This window comes from Maniola hyperantus, chromosome 6 (genome assembly GCF_902806685.2).
Source record: "Maniola hyperantus chromosome 6, iAphHyp1.2, whole genome shotgun sequence".
NCBI classification, from domain to species: Eukaryota; Metazoa; Arthropoda; class Insecta; order Lepidoptera; family Nymphalidae; genus Maniola; species Maniola hyperantus.
Genome location: NC_048541.1, coordinates 8,822,215 through 8,844,858, shown reverse-complemented (window position 1 = coordinate 8,844,858; position 22,644 = coordinate 8,822,215). Strand labels below are relative to the sequence as shown.

At 38.7% G+C, this 22,644-nt stretch overlaps 1 protein-coding gene across 11 annotated transcripts in view; it reads right to left on the bottom strand.

Moving 5' to 3' along the window:
• The window catches only part of Ten-a (tenascin accessory), a 411,424-nt gene that overhangs the window by 1,403 nt on the left and 387,377 nt on the right, over window positions 1–22,644 (bottom strand). For 9 of the 11 annotated variants that reach the window (XM_069499423.1, XM_069499425.1, XM_069499426.1 and 6 more), the window contains 20 exons: window positions 20,441–20,560; window positions 19,677–20,354; window positions 19,397–19,591; window positions 19,095–19,304; window positions 18,685–18,870; window positions 18,040–18,186; window positions 17,735–17,942; window positions 16,195–16,221; window positions 12,482–12,601; window positions 9,366–9,530; window positions 7,270–7,444; window positions 6,694–6,936; window positions 6,201–6,428; window positions 5,534–5,724; window positions 4,837–5,072; window positions 3,932–4,660; window positions 3,442–3,845; window positions 1,292–3,177; window positions 808–961; window positions 123–477 (listed from right to left, as the gene is read on the bottom strand). In XM_069499423.1, the coding sequence (XP_069355524.1) occupies window positions 123–477; window positions 808–961; window positions 1,292–3,177; window positions 3,442–3,845; window positions 3,932–4,660; window positions 4,837–5,072; window positions 5,534–5,724; window positions 6,201–6,428; window positions 6,694–6,936; window positions 7,270–7,444; window positions 9,366–9,530; window positions 12,482–12,601; window positions 16,195–16,221; window positions 17,735–17,942; window positions 18,040–18,186; window positions 18,685–18,870; window positions 19,095–19,304; window positions 19,397–19,591; window positions 19,677–20,354; window positions 20,441–20,560 (6,657 nt within the window). The remainder of the gene's footprint in view (window positions 1–122; window positions 478–807; window positions 962–1,291; window positions 3,178–3,441; window positions 3,846–3,931; window positions 4,661–4,836; window positions 5,073–5,533; window positions 5,725–6,200; window positions 6,429–6,693; window positions 6,937–7,269; window positions 7,445–9,365; window positions 9,531–12,481; window positions 12,602–16,194; window positions 16,222–17,734; window positions 17,943–18,039; window positions 18,187–18,684; window positions 18,871–19,094; window positions 19,305–19,396; window positions 19,592–19,676; window positions 20,355–20,440; window positions 20,561–22,644) is intronic. The other 2 variants (XM_069499424.1, XM_034969851.2) reach the window with 1 other exon arrangement.

The window sequence follows — 22,644 nt, the reverse complement described above, 5'->3', positions numbered from 1 at the left end:
AAGTTTAACGGCCTGGATTTTAATACCAACTACGATACCAAAAACTAGCTTTCTGCACACTGATATCGGTATCGGTATAACTATGAGTAATTATAAGTAGGTTTACAAACAGTTCTTCTTACCTGTTGGTTTTTTATTTTGTGGCCGTACGTTAATAGGGTCATTTCCATTAAATCTATATAAATGCAGTTGTGTAGGATTATGAATTCTTTCAATAAGATTTTCCCAAAGAGGGGACATCCACTGTCCAATAAGGGGATCATACACTTTTCCGTGTTCCATATGAACAAGTGATGTCACTTGATCTAACAGTCCACCGCAGAAGTCCACAGGAAGGTACAGATACGGATTGGAGTCGTAGACTATGTGCCCGTAAGGCGATCTCATAATTTCCCGAATGCCCTCTCCGTACTGATTAAAGACCATTACAGGCGTTCCACATTGATCAGTGGCAATGTAATACTTGTGGCGAGCAACCTGAAACAATTGTGATTATGGTGAGTTATTTTACGATTTGGCTTATTACCTTATTCTTTTCACAGGACTTGCATTTAGCGTTTATTGTGCATAATGTAGCGTTTAGTTCATGTCTGGACTACGTTGAAGATACCAGCGACGAAGATCTGCAGGAACTGTTGGGAAATGTTCTAGAGTGTGTCTTGCGTTTTGCAGCCTATGCGCCTGGCAGTCTCCTGCGCCAACCCGGTGCGTGATAGCGCGGGTGATTGATCCGATCTGATCCGATTTCCATCGCGACCTGTCGTGTACTATAATATATTTATGTTGCATAGTTTAAGTATCACCTACCTGAGTGTAGATAAGGTGTCCTCTATCATCGTAAACTAGTGTCATAAATCTGTTCTCGCGAGGTGAATAAATGTGACTGACTTCATGAGGTTTATCCTTGTTCGTGTAAAAGAATTGGGTAACATTACCGAAGTTATCTTTTCTCGTAGACAGTCTGTAAAGAAACATATTAGTTAGTTTGTTGGCAAAGGTGGAATTGGACACTGACTGTTTGGTAATTTTACTGTACAAAATATATATTACTAGATGATGCCCGTGACTTCGTCCGCGTGGATTTAGTTTTTTGAAAATCCCGTGGGAACTCTTTGATATTCCCGGATGAAAGTAACCTATGTCCTTCCCCAGGATGCAAGCTATCGCTGTACCAAATTTCGTCAAAATCGGTTGAACGGATGGGCCATGAAAGGCTAGCAGCCAGACAGACAGACAGACAGACGCACTTTCGCATTTATAATATTAGTATGGATAGTACGTAAGTAGGTACCTGTCCAGGTGATCGTAGTAATACCGAACATCAAATCTTCCTCGTTTTGTTGCTCTAATGAGTAATCCTTTAGCGTTGTATTGGAATCTTTCTTCTCTAGCATTTTGGAAAACGAATCCTCTACTATCGTAACGATACTGGCCTTCTCCGAACTTGATGATACGATCCATGTCATTGTATTCCATGGGAATTGTATTGCCTCTGTATGTTAGTGACAGCATATTACCATTGTCATCATATCTAAAACCCCAGGGCTCTTGTGCTTCCACGCCTGTTAATTGGCCATCGCAGTCCCAAGTGTAGTTCTTTACGTTTGTGTAAGTGTTCACTCCTACATTTCTGGTGTGCGTTCGAGTTTGAGATATCCTGCCGTGACGGTCGTAAGAAAATTCCATTCGGAACACTTCCATCCTGTGAATGTTAACTGTAATTTCTTTTTCAAGGAATTGATTATTAAGAGTTCTAGAAAACATGGCGATGCCGTCATACACTGAGGTCTCATTCCATTTTTGTTTAGATACAGTAAATTGCCCTAAAACTTCTGGTGCACCAGTTTTGCTATTGTATATTATGTGATGTGGAATTAGCGTTTGACCACCAATACGACCTTGAACTGCAGTTGTTCTGTAATTATTGTCATATTCATAAATTATTTTAGCATTGCTTAATCCAGTCTTGGCGCCATAATCAAGCCTTTCTTCTACAAGTAAACCACCGGCATAAGTAGACTCCCATCTATAGTCAACATCACGGTCTACATGCAGTATTTCAGAAGGCAAACCACTATTTTCAGAGTAGTGAATTTGTGTTTGACCATCTCCGTGGACTACTTCCGATATTTTATTGGTTGTAAAATATCTGTAAATAATTCTAGCTCCATCACCTGGGAAAACTGTTTGCAATAGTTCCCCAGTGTGCGAATAGTGTTGCAAATACTTCTTCGATGAGCCTGGAGGTGTGTAGGTGACGCGCAAAAATCCTATAGAAGGTTGTACACTAAATGAGTGATTTGTTCCTGATGGTAGTATCACATGAGTTAATCCACCATCGCCGTCGTATGAATATTTGAAACTCCTCTGACTTGCTAGTGTAATTTTGGAGACGAGGTTACCATCGTTGTAGTAAATGAACTTTGTTCCGTCTTGTGGACTTGTTATTTCGGACAGCATACCATGTGGATCATAATTGTAAGATTCTTCAGTGACACCCCATTTCCAACCGTTAATTCTATAAAATCTATCGTAGGATATATTAAGCGGAACCCCAGCCCCATGAGGCGTAAACGATAGCGGCAACCCAGCAACATCGTAAGCAGTGGTAAAAAGAGGAATCCGGTCTGCATTAAAGAAGGTTTCCCTGCTTTTAAATTGGTCAAATTCAATAATTAAGACTCTTGAGTCATTCACCCAAATCTCTCTGTTGAGTGTTTGCTGTGGGTTCCTTACATCGCCTACGAGAGTATACAATGAATACATGTTGTTTATTAATCCATCTCCGAACGATGTTGTCTGATGTGACCACATGTGTAGCATTTCAGCCTCGATTGGTAAAGCAGCTTCGAGTAAAGGATGCTTTGCAGCTGCAATACTTTCAAACTTTCCTGACCAAGGTGTATCGATAACTAAAGTGTTGTTCGTAAACATTCGACCTTCCGTAATTTGTTTTCCATTGTTGATAGTAATTTGTTTGAAAGATTGACCATGCAGAACGTATTCACATTTCTTTGATACTCCTACCGGAATAGTACTGGTTGGATTTGAAACTGTAACTGCAAGACCGTAATTTTTGGCTAGTCCAGAAGTTATGTGCACTTGTTCTCCTGAAGGCATAATAATCTTCGTCACTCGTCCAAGTTCGTCATAATTGTATATTACCGTGTCACCCGCCTGAAAAACGATAAAAACTAAATAAATTATAGTCAAAGTCAAAGTCAAAGTCAAATGATTTATTCAAAATAGGTAATAAATTACGCTTATTGATGGTCTGGTATGGTGTTAGATTTGTAAGATATAGTGGTGATAATTATAACGCAAACTTAAAACTAAAGCTACGAGGGTTCCAAATATATAGTGATATAAAAAGATTAAATTCTCTAAAAAGTTATTTAAAAGTCATCAATTCTTAGTTCAGTAATATGACTACGCACGTACCCCTGATCGACTATTTAGCAATCCAGTATTTGCATCGTAATCTAGATCAATTCCCGCAGATCCTTTTTCAGTTAATTTAGTTAAATAACCAATTCCAGATATTTTTAGTTCCAGTTTATGATCTTGAGTATTTTCAATGGAACTCACAATGTTACTATAATCTCGTAAAAGCTGAATTTTGTTACCCGACGCATCAGTTACTGTAGATAGTTTTCCAAAAGAAGTATTTTTGGAATATAAAAATGAATATCTAGTCTTTCCAGATGTTAAATCTTTTGTCGTTATATGCTGGCCATATCGATTAAAGACGTAAATCTCGGACGTAGGAGGATATGGGATTCTAAATTCTCCATTTTCATCATGAGACGGCAAGTAATGTTTCAAAGCCAAAATGTGAAGGGATCCTGTAAACGAAAGTTAAATTCAATGAGTTTTGTAAATATAAATACGATTTAAAGGTAAGGTGATTTCTTTATATTGCAGAAAATACCTTGGTCGACAACGTTAAGTACACCATCCGGAGTAACAGCTAATGCAGAAATTGTTTGGAATTTAGCATTAGACGATAGTAAAGTTTCAGTATTAGTTGGTGGTTCATCTCCAGCGGCGACACTCAGTCTGCAAGGACACCCTGCACCTTCATCACGGGGATTTACGGGCACAACTGTTGCCGAAGTAGATGAATTGCATTCACAGCTAAGTTCTTTAAAATTTTCTTGTAACTTTCCAGCGAAGTGCATAATTTTCCCAGATGGATCAATTGTTTTTATCGTATTAGTCTTCTTGGAATCAGATTCAGCTACGTAAAGAACTCCGCTGGGTGCGAATGCTATTGCTAAAATGGTGCCTAAATTAGAGTCTTCTCTGAATTCCGTATTTGTTCTGTTGGTAGGTTTCGCGATTGGTTTACCATCACTTCCAAGTCGACAATGAGATGGTTGACCAGCAACAACTTTGATTTTCATGTCGACGGTCAATTTGAGTATGATTCGGTCGTCAATAAAATATAGTGATCCGTCGAGTGGAGATAAGGCAACTCCTGTTGGCCATTGTAGTTGAGCTTCGTATGGAGCAATAGCTCCTCTGCAAGGAACCGGTGACCAATGATTATGATGTCCGTGGTGGCCTACAAGTGTATGGATAATACCACTAGGATCAACAGCTCGGATATTAGTTCCATCTGCAATGTACATCGTTCTATCTGCTGCTATGGCGAGACCTAGAAATAATGCAAGAACTCGATTAGGTTTCAGTTTCTAATTTTTAATTACCCAATTCCACAAAAGAATTTCCCCTTACATTTTGAACCACGAAATTATCTGTAATAGGTGCAAGCACTTTTTAGTATCTACTGAAAATATTGTAAAATTAAAACATCCGAGAAATCACAACTACCTTTAGGGTGGGCCAACTTGGCTTTAATGGCAGGTCCTTCATCACCGCAGTTGGAATCATCTCCAGGTACACATCGGTCACCGTTGCCTACTATCGGTTCAGAATTAGCTGCCGGATCGCGAACCTTGTCCAACACTACCACTCTTCTAACTTGATGTCTTTCTGAATCTGATATGTAAAGATATCCATCTGCTGGTGAAATGCAGATGTAGTATTGATATGCGACTTGGGTTGTTCTGAAACAATAATCACAAAGATTAGTATTTGTTAATTTTTTTATAAGTAAGTATGACATGTGAAACGTGAACTCTCAACCAAAAAAGTTACTCAGAGAGCTGTGGACACAGATTTTCGAATGAGGAGAAGCAAGGTCACCGATATAGCCCAAATCATTAGCGAGCTGAAGTGGCAGTGGGCTTGTCGTAGGGTGATGGTCGTTGGAGTCGAATATTTCTAGAGTGGAGACTGCGTACAAGTAAGCGTAGTATTGGGTACTCTCCAGCACGATGGATCGACGATAAAAGAGGGAAGTGGCTAAGAAAGTGAATGAGGAAGGCAAAGCACTGGGTGTGGTAGTGCTCATTAGTGAACGTCTATGTCCAGCAGTGAATCTCCACAAGATGACGATGGTGATGATGCCACCTGAAAGTAGGTCCTTTTCACGGTACTAAAGCAATTTTGTGGTAGGTATACTTACTCCAATTGCAGTACTGTAGTCACCACACCCTCGGGAGTTATACGACGTACGAAATTAAAGTCTCCGACATAGAGAGATCCATCAGGTCCTGAAGTAAGCGCAGTTGGTGTCAATAAGAGTGAATCGGCTGCCTTTCCATTGCAGTGATCAGGACAATTTAGGGATCTCTGAAGTCCTGTACCCATTACAACCTGCAATATATTAGAAAATTAAGAATTCGGTGATAGTTGATGACTGTGGAAAGTATTAGGCACGGGAGAACTCTTTATTAAAATTTGTTTATAGTTCATAAAACTGAAGCGTCTTCGTTTAAAGGTATTTTGAAATAAGCTTTTCTTCGGCTTAAATAGTTATTTACAATTTTTGTCAATCTGTTTGTTTGGATACATTTTCGAAACAACTGAACTAAGTGTGAAAATTGTCCATAGGCAGAAAGGCTTTCACATAACGATCGGGTCACTTTTTACTTTCAGCTGCTTGAGCATTTGACAGCTACAATGACTGTTCGGTGTAGTCACGTCTGCTGAAGCGATCGCTATGCAGTCGCAGCTTAAAGCGGTCAACCATGACTGCTTCAAACTACCCGTGTATCCTCTATCCGCTCTTAGTTCCACGGGAAACAGTTATTCCACGCAGGCCGAAAACAGGTACAACTAGTAGATTATACCTGCACTGTTCTCGGATACTGTTTTAGATGTAATAAGGCGCCATCTCCTTTTTGCAGTATGCCTTCATGGAAATTATAGTGGTGATGTATGTCCAAGCCCCATCCACCAATATCAGAAATGTCAACGTCGAATCCAGCGAGAGTTGCTGTTTGCGTTTCCCATACAACTGATGAACATGTTGTGTATTCGTAACCAATCGATATTTTGGCTTGTGCTTGTCCGTAAACCTAAAAAAAAACAAAGGTTATTATCAAAGAAACTTGAGCTTCGGTCAAACTGAGACGAATCCCACGCTGGTTACTGGGACACAAACAAGCGCGAATCGAGAATGTATGCGACTATCTGAGCTAATTTAAACACTACCTTACGTCGGCACAATATGGGCGATGAAATTGTTGCAATCGCACGTGATTTGCCTCAATTTGACCAGAGCTTGATAAAGAAGTGATATCATCAGTCCTTCATTTCTACCGGAAGAGGTCGATTAAGTACCTTCTGTTTGTAAACATTTCTTTTATTCCAAGCGAAGACATGAGTCAAGTCCGGGTCGGCTTCATAGGTATGCGTGTGAAGAGAGCCCTCGATCTCCACTCGTACGTGGACGCGAGTGAGAGAAGCGGGAACTATTCTTCTCGTTAGCTGGATGTGGACGCATGAAAGGTAGCCAGCTGCTTGTGATGAGCGGTAGGTCAGTTTTACCGAAGAACCTGGTATTCCGATAGACTCGCTTACGATCTGAAGAGAATAAAAATAAACTTAATATGTAAAAAATTTAGAATATTATCACGTCATTAAATAAAATAACTGGATGTTTGGATGAAATAGATCACTGAAAAATTCTGCTTGATGGAAATTTTTAAAAGTTCTGAAAAGCTTCCATTTGGTATTTTACACCAAGCGAGAAAAAATCTAAAAATGTATAAACAAGATAGTATTAGCAATAAGCAATCGAATCAGTATACCTACATAGTTAAAGACCTGGAGAGTGACATAGGCTACTTTTATCCCGGAAAATCATAGAGTTCCCACGGGATTTTTAAAAACCTAAACTAGTTAGTATATATTTACCTGTGCCTCTGGATAAATGACTGTGGTGATAGTAGGAGAAGAGACCGCCGGTGCAGCCAACGCTGGCATAGCCACTACCTCTGGCCTGAGGCGTTCATGGTCATGTGCGCTGCATGGCGGCGTCTCAGATTCCCACCATTGCGGCATCGGGGACCAATCCAGACGAGGTGGTGATCTGAAATTGGTAAATATAGCAAATTAAATTCAATTAGGTGTGTAGGTACGTTAATTATCACCAACCAACCACCAACGATAAGAGTAAGAGTCTGCTTAAGAACTACAGACCAATCTCACTTCTAAGCCATATTTATAAGCTGTTCTCGCGGGTTATTACGAATCGTCTCGCCCGAAGACTTGACGAATTTCAGCCTCCAGAGCAGGCGGGGTTTCGAAAAGGCTACAGCACCGTTGACCACATTCACACGCTACGGCAGATTATGCAGAAAACTCAGGAGTATAATCTGCCCCTCTGTTTAGCATTTGTGGACTACGAGAAAGCCTTCGATTCCATCGAGACCTGGGCTGTTCTGGATTCACTGCAGCGATGCCCAGTCGACTGGCACTATATCCAAGTGTTGAGATGTTTGTATGACTCCGCCACCATGGCCGTCCAAGACCAACAAACGAATCCGATACCAATACGAAGAGGTGTGAGGCAGGGAGATGTAATATCACCAAAACTTTTCACCTCTGCCCTAGAAGACGTGTTTAAGGTTTTGGACTGGAAAGGTCGAGGCATAAACCTGAACGGCGAAAACATCTCACACTTGCGATTTGCGGACGACATCGTAATACCAGCAGAATCGCTGCAGGACCTTGAGGAAATGCTGATCGAGCTTAGTTGTTCTTCCAGACGCGTAGGTCTTGAGATGAACATCGACAAAACAAAAGTCATGCTTAACGAACACGTTATCTCAAGACCCGTCACCGTCGGGAATGTCAGCATCGAAGTTGTTCAAGAATATAACTACCTCGGCCAGATCATACAACTGTAGTACCAGGTAGAAACAACTTCGACCAGGAAGCTGACAGAAGAATTCAGCTGGGCTGGGCAGCATTTTCATAGCTACGACAGGTCTTCGAATCGTCGATACCGCAAAGCCTTAAGACTAAGGTCTTCAACGAGTGTGTCCTACCTGTGATGACGTATGGAGCGGAAACGTGGACACTGACAGTTGGCCTCATCCACAAACTAAAAGTGGCTCAGCGTGCTATGGAGCGAGCTAAGTTGGGTATCACTCTCAGGGATAAAATCCGGAACGAGGAAATTCGCAGAAGAACAAAAGCGACCGACATAGCTCAAAGGATTAGCGCGCTGAAGTGGCAATGGGCAGGCCATGTCTGTCGCAGAACCGATGGCCGATGGGGCAGACGTGTTCTGGAGTGGAGACCACGTACCGGTAAGCGCAGTGTAGGACAACCCCCCGCCCGCTGGACCGATGACCTGAAGGTGGTGGGGAGCGGTTGGATAAGGAAGGCGGAGGACCGTGTTTGGTGGCGCGCTCTTGGAAAGGCCTATGTCCAGCAGTGGACGCAAACAGGCTGATGGATTGGATTGGATTGGATTAGAACCACCAACGACTCTTATTCTATACGAGGGCGGTATGATAAGTGCCCGTGTTTGGAAAGGAAACTCAAATACGTATATTTTTTTATTCATTTTTCAACGCAATCTCCTTGTAGCTCTACACACTTAGACCAACGACCTAACATTTTTATGCCATTTAAAAAATAAGATTTGTCGAACGCCGCAAAATCGCTCTGTTTCGGCGATGATTTCTTCATTCGACGTAAAAAACCTCCCACCCAGCCTTTTTTAAAATTCGGAAACAGATAATAATCGGAGGGGGCCAGTCTGGAGAGTAAGGTGAAGCATTCCGCATTATTGAGCTAGTTTTGCTTTGAAAAATGACTTTTTTCTTCGTTAATTGTGGCCGTTTTACTTTTCATAAATCTTCAAATTGGTCCAGTAATTCAGCATAGTATTGCCCTGTTATTCGGGTACGGAATCCTAAAAATGTATGATCTTTGCCTATCTGAAGTTTTTGTAAAAACTGCTTCTAAAAATGTGGGATATTTTGAAATGCACGGCCTACCTGGGTGTGGGCACTTTTATGCTGTCATCGCTGAGCTCCATTTGTACTGCTGGCAGAACTACGATCTGATTCCAAGGCACGAAGACCGTCTTGCGGAGAGGCTTGAAGGGAGACCTCTGGAACTGTAAGGTGACTGCGCCACCGCCGTTTACCAGCACGTCGAACCTGAAGCGGGCAAATTTAATATGAAATATCTATCTAGTCTACAGTTATGGCTAGGTACCATTATTGATAGTCAGGTACTTATTTATGATAGTGAAAATTATGCGCTTACCGCATACTTAAAATTATTGCTGTAAAGTTACAGTGAGATACCCTTGGATATACTCAATTGAAAGTTGTAGGTAGTCGTGACTCAGCAAAATCACGAAAAATTAAAAAATAAGATTTTGATATAATGTCCTTATAAAAACTGAAATATAATAATTAGGTTATATCTACTTAGTGGGTAGGTACGAAAAAATAAATATTGCGATTAGATAAATAACTAACCTACTGTTCTTCTGTTTCCGTAGGTAGGTAAGTATCTACTATTTAGTGATATACGCAATATTACAATTTTTTTTAAAGACCATTTTTTAAAGCCATGTTAAATGACTAATATTCCCCTTTCCTCTCCAACTAAGCGTCAAGCTTGTGCTAGGAGTAGGTACAACAATAGTGCAACGGGCGGGGTTTGAACCGTCGACCTTTCGGTTTTCAGTCCACTCCTTTACCCGTTGAGCTATTGAGGCTCTTTAAGCGCGGGTGACGTGCGGGGCGTCCCCACCGCCTCATACCCCGATTGCCATCTCGACCTCTCGTGGGCTATACTTCCATACTAAATTATAATAAGAAGAATTGTTTAGTAGGTAGCATTAATATCTACTTATCTAATGTTTTATTTTAAGTTGCGACTTGCGTTAGTAGTCTTTGTAAAAGTAGGTTGGTCCTAAAATTAGCATATTCATGACTATCCCCTAACAGCCCCTTGTATAATATCATATTTTTCATAAATTGCCCGTAATAGAGCTTAATTACGTTTACACGCCGTTTTTTGAAGATAACACTAAATTTACGTGTGAACAAAAAAAAACAAACAGTATTAAAATCTACCTACCTACATTGAATTTCTTTCAAATTGTGTTGCTAGACGGTAATTATCCGTGTAGTTATGTTTAAACCTTAATTCGATTAAGTGTAAGGAATTTGTAACGACCGTAACGAAAAATTAATAATGGTTGCACGGTTGTTGGGATCAAATATTGTTGGTTCTTCTTTATTTAAACACGGGTAGCACGCCATCCGAAATAAGTACCTACTTAGTTAGCGGGCAGATTCGTCTAGTAATTTTTAAACGACTTTTGTTTGTAATTTTTAAGGCTAATAGAGTAAAACGCAGTCTTACAAGTTGCGATCAGTACCTACCGCATTGGTTTGCATTTATTTGGTTATTGCATTGGTTTTAACAGTGTTCTTCTACTTTCTAATTGCAGCAGATTCTTTTAGTAATCCATTGCCAATCTTAAAAAACGATTATAGGTACCTAATCATCTGATATTAGTGATTTAACTCATTGATATTGAATAATATCGCAAGCGAAGGGTCATGATTTCTTACAAATTTTGTAAATAAATGCTTACTAGATTTTAAAACGATCAAAAAATACCAATAACACAAATAACCAATTTTATCATGAAATATATCGAAACGCGAGCGAAACGAGCGCGATTTTTCCCCCTTTATTGGTAATTTCCGTAGGGCCGGCCTTTAGGTAGGCTTTAGTTACAGTACGCGGCCGAAAGTATTGTACATCGGATTTTGGAATGATATTTTGGTTTTGTAGAGCGTTGTCTCTGTCACTCACACCTATATGACTTTTTGTCGGTCTCAACGACAGAGACAGTGCTCTATAAATTTGCTATCTTCTTCTAAAGGTCGATGTACATTACTTTTGGCTTTTGGCGTGGGTAGTTACGTTATCCTTTTCATATACAAAAAAATCTAATCATTCAAAAAATACCTACGTAAATCTTTATTTGAAAGGCTGACTTTGTATGAAATAACGTGTATTTACTATAAAACCTATCGACAATCTTACCAAAATAATAAATCTCAAAGAAGAATCTCAATTTGTACCGATGACTGAGATCATAATATAGAGATAAGTATAACAATATCGTTTAGATTTTACTTGGATTTTAAGCCAAACCTGTTGTCTAACTTGCATAATTACGGTTAAACGTATAATACTAAAAAGTCAGGTACATACTTAATACCGAAACATAAACGCTCGTTCAAAACGTAGACGACTAAGATTCAAAATTAATTCAAGCCCGATGATTCATAACAGTGAACTGCGAATAAATCAACCCCCTTGGCTGATTCAGTAGAGACTTGCACACCGCCAGGTGGCGAAACACGTGCCATCGTAAAATACGGAATACTTAAACGTACGAGTACATACATTAAAAACAATGAAATTGCAGCAGCTTGCGTCGAGCCCGTTGACCTTTCTTTTTATACGCAAGTACAGCATTATTCTACAATATTGTGGCTAAAAATATACTAAGTATGTGAGATAGTTAACGTTCCGCGTAAAAACCGATAGCTGGAGTAAAGTGGACATCTATGTCCACTATATGTATGCAACGCATTCAAAAGACAATATGTAAGGTCAGTATTTTTAATATAAGTATATTAAGCAGTTTACGCTGTGCGTTGATAGCTCAGTAGATATGTCACTTTCAGGACAAATATTCTTATGTAAAGATTTCTAGGAGCACATTCAACATAGCATTCGCCGTCGCGCCGCTTTTTGTTTTGTTTTTAGACATTGGTGGGGCGAATTCACCGCGAATCGTTTCGCGCGTAGGTATATCGTCCTAACCGTGCTTCTTCTGGACGCAATGAACGCAACAGTGCGTCCCTCCTGACTCCTGAAGGAGTGAGCATTTGATTTGTAAGTACGTGTGAATCAAAAGTATGGCGTAGCTAATGACGCCCGATTTATGTGCACGCCAGATTTAAATGCACGCGATGCTTGTGAACGCGCGTGATGTTCAACGCGCATATGAACTCGCATGAATGACAAGCGGCAAATTCGCCCCATCTGGATAAGCTTTATCAATACTCACCATCCACCCTGTCTTGTGAGCGTGAATCCGAATCTGGCCTCCCGGTCGACGGAGACCCTGATTCCGATGATGCCGAGCCCCTGCGGCGACACTACCTGCCCTCGCATCACCGACACTCGGCTGCACATCACACCGCTTATCAGATCGGGCCGATCATAGCACTGCCCGCAACGCGATATGATTCACACATTTCTTTTAAGACTATCGACTAAAAACCAGCAAAGGATTTACTTTGTTTATTATTTTATATTCATATTGTTATTGATGTTGAATGTAATAATTATTATACCTATAGTGTGTTTTTATGTACCTAAGTTTATCAATTATTGTAGGAATTGTTTTCTTCTTTTTACCATCTGCACGTTACACCAACCTCTTGCCGTGCAATTTATCCCTATCATAATAGTAAAGGTTGCCTAAAAGAGCCGCCTTTACAGTTACAACCTAATTTTTAAATATTCTGCTATTTCTTTATGTTAGTTATTTGTAAATTATTTGTGTGAGAAAGAGTTTTTACTTAGTTACTTTAATAAAATATTCAAGCTTTGCACTTAAGTTACACAGCGGTGATAGCCTAATGGTTAAGACCTTGGTTAATAACTACCATCCCTATCCAAAAGCAGTAAGCACAGAATAAGGATTTAATTCAAAACCTAGTTTGAAATTGAGGTGGCGGCACGACCTTAATTCGCAAAGTGGTTACCGTGTAGCATGAAAAAGCATTCCTTTTTGTAGTAAGTACGAGAAGGTATGCGTAGTTTGTCGTTTACAACGTGCATTCAAGAGGCCGTACAAAAAAGAACCGCCGCGGCTCATCAGAGCATTCTGTCATGCAATTCAAAGGCACAGGTTTAACACAGGGTATCACGCGTCTTTAGTAACACGGCGACGATAACGGTGCATAGTATTTACCTACTCCACACTAAGGCTCACTACTTTTCAAGTTAACATTCATGGTGCGTAAATCTGTCATTATGGAGAGTTCATCATCATCATCTCAACCCGGCCTAAGTACTATTTAGAATAGGTTTCCTCTCAGGAAAATAAGTCCATAGTCCATCACATTAGACAAGATGAACAGATATCAGACACATTGAGAACTTACAGGCACGTATGCAGGTTTTTTCGCGATGTTTTTCTTCTTAGTTAATGCAGGTGATAGTTAGGCACCTATTCAATTGCTGCATTGTATGTTGTAAAATATGTGACTGAATGTAGTTTTTATTATCTTTGAAATTAACGATATGTTTTCTTACGCCAAACTCGTATCTCCAATAGTTTAACCTTTGGCATCATTAACCGCCACAAAGTAACACCACGTCTATATACCATTTTAGAAGTAGAGGCGCGCTAACCTAATGATTTAGTAGTAAAATGATTTAGAATGGGGTTCATTTTACTCAAATTGATAGCTAATTATTTACAGTAGGCTATCTAATACTCCATTGGTCGAATTTATTTCAGTTTTTTAAAGAAATGGGTATGTATATTGTATAATCATGACTAATATTTCTCTTTCCGTGTCATCTAGGCGTAAATAAGGTTGTGCTTGGAGTAGCAACGACAGTAGTGCAACCGATGGTATTTGAACTCGACCTTTCAGATTTCAGTTCACTACATGACCATTCAGTTATCGAGGCTCCTTGATGTTTAGCACTTGTTTGCATTAAAGAATTTGGTTTATATTATAATTTATAATATTGTAATAAAATATTGTGAGAAATTAAATTCGTGTCAAAATTTGATACGGTAACACTAATTTATTTGTATTTAAGATGTTTCGTGTGTGAATCATATCGCCGTGCGAGCTTCCTCAAATCTATTTTGACTGAGGTTAATGTGCTATATTACTTGCAATCAAATCTGTGAAAGTGAAGTATGAAAATAAATATTGAAAAATAAAATAAGAAGTTTTTAGCATTGCACATTCTCTTATCAGGATCAGCTAGTCTAGTTGAGACTTCCGTTTACATACACGACATTTTCTTCAATACAAATGATGTTGAATATCAGTGATATATAAACAGAAGTCCGTCTAGATAGGTATGTAGGTATAATAATGCATGTAACAGCTGCCACATAGACCATATTATTTTCATTGTATTACGATTTAACAGCTAAGTATGTACTATGTTCGTACTTAATGTAAAATAAGTAATTAATGCGACTTTTGAAATTGGTGCATTCTACTTCAAATAACTTAAAACTGATTAATAAAAAATATGTTCTCAAGTGTTAAGTGTTTTTGGAATTCTGCTAACTTAAGACCTGTTTTAGACTTTATACCTATGCTAACACCAGGAAATTGGAAATGTTTAAAAAGCCAACCATGACAATTAATGATTTATTAAGTAACCTAAATAATAGGATTATTTATTGGGATCATTTTACTGAATTGAAATTAAAAAATAACGACGAATATTGTTTTCATATTCCTATTCTAAATACCTATTCCAAACAATCTACTTACTGGCCATAGAAATCTCGATAGTGAGTAGGTAAGTAATGTAATAATATCTATTGGTTTAATGAAAGACAATTTAGTATTTTGAGTGGCGCGCTTGCGTCGACTTCATTGATTAAAGCACGAAGATTTATGAGTTGCGGTTGTGGACATAGTACCTACATGAGAAAAGGAGTCACTATAAGATTTTTACACATTAGAAATAAATAAATTTTTGTTATAAATAAATGGTAAGTAAACTTATTTGCATGCTATTCTCTCCTTGCATGTTGACAGCTCCTGTAAGAATGATACAGCTTTCGTAAATATCTAAACACAGACAACATTTTTAATCATTATTTTTGGTACTAAATTATCACAAAGAACACTTGAGAAAACAGATAAATAACATTTTGTTACAAGAATAATTTTATTACAGTGCACCAATTTCAATTCATCTAAACCAAAATGTAGATAAGTACTTGATGACCGTTGATGGAAGCAATGGTTTTAATGTACAGTGTTTCATAATATCGCTGTGAAGTATTCGAAGTAAATTATTAACAAGTTGTTTTGATTAGTTACAAGGTTTAGGATCTAAACACATAAAGAGCTTGGGCATAGGGTAAGGGGGTTGGTTAACAGATGATAGACGCAGACAAAGGGTAAGGAACACATAAAAGGGAAAGTTTATTCAAAGTTATATTTGCGTGTACGCTGAATTTTGCTCAATTGACGATATAAAATTCACGTCTCATTTCGTATATATTACAGCCCTACACCTAACCTATTGTGTTTAAACGTCTTGCGTGAAAGCGTAAATGATTTTCCTAAGTTTTTTTATGGTATAACAAAAGTATATCATAGTATTATGTGAGCTATAATAGAAGCACAGTAGACGAGAACAAATATTACAAAATAAATACGATTATGGTAGCGGCAAAACATAATTGAAAAGAATCGCCGTTTTCTCAGGACTCGGTGATTTAATACGAATGAACATGTGTAGATAACACATACGACTGTTTTGCCGCAACCACAAAGAACATTTAAGACAGACATACAGATGTTACATACACATAGAGAATGAAACGAATACAGACAAAGGAGTAAACGAAAAGTGAAAAGCGTTAGTATCGCCGTTCGCGTGCCAGTTAGTAGACAGGCGGCGGGCGTCGGCATTACACACATATGCAGGAGTTGCAACAAAAGGGAATAGGTTAACAGATACTGAACACTGAGGGGCGAGGGCGGGCTGACTGACACTTACCATGGTGTAAAGGAATTCCAGAACTCGCTAGGAGTGGCGGACACACGGCGGCACAGGGACACAGAAAGACAGGACAGATTACTACACAGATACCTACATCCCTCAGTGCAACCCCACCCCAACTTGCGACCTTGCGGCCGGTTGCGCTCGTCTACGCTGGTTACCTTGCGTTATAACACTTGCTTTAATGACTGCCTTTAATTGATTCCTATACGTTAGTACTAATTAAGGATGAAGCCCGTTTGCATTAGAACAACACCACCACTATTTAGTTTTGCATGAAATGAGTATTCGTAAAAATATATTTTTTGGAAAACTATAATTGCAAGCTGCACTATGATATCGGTTGTTGTGAAAAAATGGGTAGCTGGATAGTGAAATTTGTTTTTAATTTTATTACAAAGTTGAAATGAAACAAATGCCAGAACGCAATATAACCCTTCCGGAGTAGGTATTCAACACAAATAAAATAGTTAAGCGGCTCGTGTTTTAATGCAAACAAACTTTGGAGGCGCTTTTGCATATAAAGCGAGGTGGGTTGTCTACTTTATTTATTCAGTTTTGCTTTGTCTTATTTTGTTATTGTAAGTGATCGAACGACATTTTTTTTACTGATTGAACCGTACTCATAAATAATTATTGTATTTTTTCATTTATGATAAGTATTCGCTGGACTCAGATCATGAGAGAAGTATAAACGTATAATATGATTACTTTTGAAAAAACTACAGTTTTGTTCTTAAACTTTTCAAAGATCTCAATATGCTGTATTTATGATTCTGACATAATTTGAGTCATGATTAAAATAAATAATGAAACTATTCTTGTTTAATTTCGCATATAATCAACTAGACGAAAGACAAACAAAACTGTTTCAAAGCTTTGAGCACTCAGAATTATATTCGATTATTTTATCAGACGCTTTTATTTTATTGAGACAAACGGGTAGGGTAAGACACACACAAGGGATAAACATTAGACAATACACAACACATCGGATCTGGTGTGAAAACATAATGATTTTAACATAATGAAACTAAAAATTTAACAAGAAAGTGTTAACCATGCCGGGATTGCAAATAATAAATCAATAAGTTTGCTTTGTAAAAAATAGGAAAATCAAAACACTTCCACCAGATGTGAAATAAACAGTAAATTTCAAAAATACTTTCTTAATCAAATCAAAATAACCACACCAAATCCTCGGAGAGGTTTAGGAAGATGATAGGGATCATACTTGGTAAGGTGCTAGTTCCTAAATACAATGTCATCATAGGTTTAGTTTTTTACTGCAGGTTGACGGATATCATTAGTATGGCGATGATATTACGATTCTACAAATATTATTGGGTGCAATTTATCAATTTATAACTGTGCAAAACCGATAGGTCAATTCGAAACCTAAGTCGAGTAAAAGATTTCGTTCATGAAATTACTAATTTAAAACACACTTTACAATGTCGATATCTTTCACGTATGAAGTGATTTGGTGTTATAAATAGGTATATTAACGAATTATAATCAATCATGGATCACTTACCCTTCGGAGTATTCGTCCATGTGCGCATAGCTTTGGACAGAATTTTCTTCGATAAGGAATTTGACGCGTTGGTAGAAGGAGGCGGTGACTGATGGAGGCTGCTTACGAAGCAACACTTCGACAGGGTCGTTGGACGCCAAACACATTATATGCTCGGTGCATTCCGGCCGGCTGCAGCACTCAGAGTCCGAGCAGTCCGTCATGCCATCTTCAAAACGGTAGTTCCATTGTCAACCAATCAACTTACAAATGAATCCAGGCCAATTGAAATTTACAAATAAATCACGGTTTGCTAGTAATATTACCTTCGTCATTATCTTCATTGTCGCTGCAGGACAGTTCCAGGGCGATGGAGCAGTCGGAGCCAGCCCAGCCGTCGGCGCATGAACAGCGGTATACCCCGTCTTCCAGCAGACACTGGCCGTGGCGAGTGCAACCGTTCGGACAACCAGCTGATAAAAATATGGTAAAATTGTTAATTTTTTTAAGAACATTAATAATTTAGACTTTTAGACTCAACACGCAACAACGCGGTTCTGAAAACTTTATAAAAGTATATCTAATACACAAATTCAATTCAATTAAATTCATTTATTTAATCGGACAACAAAAGATCCATTAAGTGTTAGTAACAATAAAATATACTTAATAACTATGTTAATACTAAAACACTAAGGAGTTAGTAACAAAAATACTTAATCACTATGTTAGTACTTAATAACTAAAAGGGATTTAGTCCTCTGCACGAGTTTCCCCATTCCCCATTCTTCCAGAGAGGACTAAGAGGCCGGGCTTGTGATGTACTGTACAGTCCCATTGTGACCACGACTCATGCAACTAAGTCGAAATATCAGCAGCTAAAAATCGCCTAATTAATCGTGGTATGTACCTGTTTAACTTTTATTCAATACAATAAGTGAATATGGTTAGGAGTTAGAAAATACACTTACGTAATGTGCAATGCCTGCCATTCCACCCTTGCGTGCAAACACACGTCCCATTTTTGCATTGGCCATGTTCGTGACAACGACTGTCACAGGGTCGTTGGTCGCACAGTGACCCAGTCCAGCCATCATCACACCGACAAACGCCTTCCGCACATACCCCGTGTGGTCCGCAATCCAGTGAACATACAACTGTAAGTAGTAAGACAGGAATTTTCGGGAAATGATATATGGCGATCAATTTTACTTGTTGGTTTAGGGTGGTGTGGTCGTGGCGTGAGGTCAAAATATGGCGGTCACTCGACTAAATAATATTTAGCTTAGTACCTAACGGTTTGGAATTACAATCTGATCCTGATTAATATCAGAAACATGTTAGAGAACGAAGAAGAACTTTACAAATTATATTATATTACCTTGGGAGCAGTCATCGCCAGTGTACAGTGGGTCACATACACATCTTCCCGCATCCAAGTCATATACACCTCTCTGAGAACAAGCAGGTAGACATCGCTGAACCCGTGCATCACGTTCTGTACAGGCAGCGCCTCGCCAACCAGCACGGCACACGCAACGACCGCGGACACAAGAACCATGATTGCCACAAGTAGGATCCAGACAGTCCTCTGCAAGATAGCAACAACGAGTGTTAGTTACCAATAAAGAATTGAAAAAGAAGAAAGTTTTTTAAATGTTACTATGTGCCTACTGAACCAACCTTCGTCACATTTTGTGCCTTTCCAACCAGGCTTACAATGACATTGCCCAGCTATACATTGTCCACGACCAGAACAATCGGCAGGTTCACAATCGTGAGCTGGTATATCGCATTCAGCTCCTTTCCATCCTTCAGAACAGTGACATATACCACCTGCGTAAGCGCCGTGAGCAGAACAAAGTACAGGACATACACCTGAAAATCATAAAGACGGTCAATTTCGACCACAATATCACAGGTGTTTCATTGTATTTCTACGTCGATTGTTTCAATTACTTACTTTTCGAACAATCATGTCCTTCAAATCCGTCCATACAATCGCATTTTCCAAGATAGCAAGACCCATGACCAGAACAATCATCGGGACAAGAGTTCGTGACACCTTCTGCTTCGGAAACAATCATTTCGACATGATGTGGCTGAAGTTCGTCGTTATATATCGATATAAACCATCTTCCCGTGTCAAGGTATTGTAGTATACTAACATTTACCCTCATATCTGTGGATCGCTTGCTTATCGTGTGGTTCCATCTTTGATATGGACTAAGCGTGCTTAATACCGCATCCCAGTCATTTAAAGTACGTTCAAATGAGTCATGTCTGTGCGGGCTTCTTCTTCTTCTTAGTCGATGATCAACCCTGCCGCCTCGGATAAATTCGACGAAGTCATATTGAGTTACACTCGGAGCCACATTTCTTCTTCCATAGACGGCAAAATTTGCACCCCAGGGTACGGTAAAATTAAGACTAACAAATGCAGGTTGTTTGTTTCTAAATTCCGAACTCCAAAATTGATAAGCGGGTATTGTGGCACTATGAAGTTCATCAAAGTCCCTTACTTCTAGAGCTGGCGACCAAGGTGGTGGGGCAGCTTGTTGTGCTTGTTGAGGTATTACTGCTGATTCTAATGCTGCTTCTGCAGTCGTTGACCACCCTAATGATGAGGTTGATATTGATTCTGCAAAAAATAGAAATTGTATGCATGAAATTATATGAAATTTGTTTTAGAAATTTGCAGCAAATAAAAACATTACAATAACATACCATCTGATGGTGAGGATGTCGATAAAGCGTCTCTTATTCCGTGTGAGTGAGTGACTGCTTTTACATCTTGTACCAGAATACAATTAGAATTGTCTATATTACTTTTAATTGACGATAATGCTGAAACAAAGAAAAAAAAATATAAATACATAAGGACATTGTTTGTTTTTTAACACAATGAATTTTAGGACTCCGTGTTACTTTTAAATCAGAAATTCCATTAAAAGCGTAGGTTCATTCGATCAATAATATCCAGAAGTCAAAATAAAGAGCATTGATCTCCTTATAAGCTACTCGTACATTACAAAATGCGACACAAAGAGAAATGTCGCTTGAGAATGTGACGTTCGATAGATGCATCTATGAGTAGGGCAAGTGTCGTGACGTCCCGTTGAGTTTTAATTAACCGAAGCATGGCTGAGGCGCATTTCGTGGCAGTGTGACGGAGCGATTGGTTCCGGAGCATCGGTTCGGGCGGCCTGCAAGCACGTAGGTGGCTCGGTTACACTGAACCATTTCTTGCTCCCGGGTTTGCCGTTGTCTGCTTATTACCTCAGTTACTATAACGACCAGCAGCCACGCTATGCAAGAGAATCCTTTACGCTTCTAAAACAGGATGAGCACGGGTTTTCCTATTGAACGTTCCAACCGTCGCATCGTTATTAATAATAATTTTTCATCTATGATGATTTTATAAATAAAATTCGACTGTGAAAGAAGTTATTTTAACAAAAACATAGTTGCTAAGCCCCGTAAGCTTGTTTTTTGCTATATGATTTTTCTTTATCATAAGACTCCTACGAATAACAATATTATTCGTTGTAAGTAATACTCAAAATTTAATCAATCTACGTAGCAAAGTAGCAACAGTTTCAAGGGAAGCAAAAGATCGTCGAATCGTATTTTAAAGGGAATTGATTGTGTACGTTTATTAGTTTTATACGAAGTCTGCATGCGACCGGGATTTGATGCCCCATTAAAGATGCAATGTTTGTTTTGTTTGTGAGCGTGTGCGCAAGTCAGGATCTGGTTACACCCACCGCCCTAAATAAAAGCCATATGTCAATCCTCATACGATTTAATTGACGTAACGGCAAGACGGAATCGGAGTAATTGCCTAACATTTACTTTTGATTATTGGTCTTCAATTTGTTGAAAGATATTCAAATAGATGGCCGGATGTCCAAGTAATTTACAGAATTAATGGAATGCGTAGCAGAATTTGTTGGAGATTAAAAATTAGGGTCAAGTTTTAGTTATCGAATAATAAATGCCAAGTGTGGGTGGTGATATAGATAAGAATATTACAAGAGATTATAATAACTCGTCTCTACCGTTGCTTTTTGAGAGTTCTTATTTTGCTATAGCTAATCAATGTACCTAAATGGTACCTACCATATTAAGCAAGTAAAAATATAATTAATCAATAAAATAGATATATAGGCATAGTAAGAGATTATTAGGTATTATTTCAACAGTAGCTATACCTACTTACAACAATATAAATATTAAATTAACAAAGGTCTAGTAAAATATACCTAAAGATGCAGATGTTTTACATAATCCGAGTTGTTGTCAGAATAATTAAATTATCATCGTCCCTTGACAGATCATTTATCTCAAAGATTCAGCGGGAGATAAGATTCTCAATGCGTTGACGCCATTTGGTTATCAGGGCTCCAAATCGGACAGTTTACTTCTACTGGGTTGCGGGACAGTAGGTACTTAACGCCAATAAGTTTTATCGTCCTGGGGATCTATGGGTAAATCGGTAATTTATATTCATGGTAACTCTTATTGATTTTTAAATCCAACGCTGCTAAATTCAGATAAGCGATTGTTGTGCATAAAGGTCGAATAAAACAATTTCTGTGTGTTCGTTATTTCATTTGCAGCAAACCGCACGGGGAATAACAAGTCATAAATCAGTGTAAATAATACTATTATTATATTTCAGTCTGGAGACATTGCGCCGTGAAATAAATAGTTTTAGCTTTAAATAAAAGCCAATAAAGAACATCGAACAACACATAAAACGGCACAGATGACGTAATTTCCGCCCACAAAAATGATATATCGCAATGTGGTAAGTTGCTCCTTTTCCCGATGATCCCTCGTAAAATCTATAAATTTCGCCATAGAACTGATGTGAGGAAATAGAGGGTCGTTGAATACGTCAGAGCGATGCACGGGACGATTGTGTG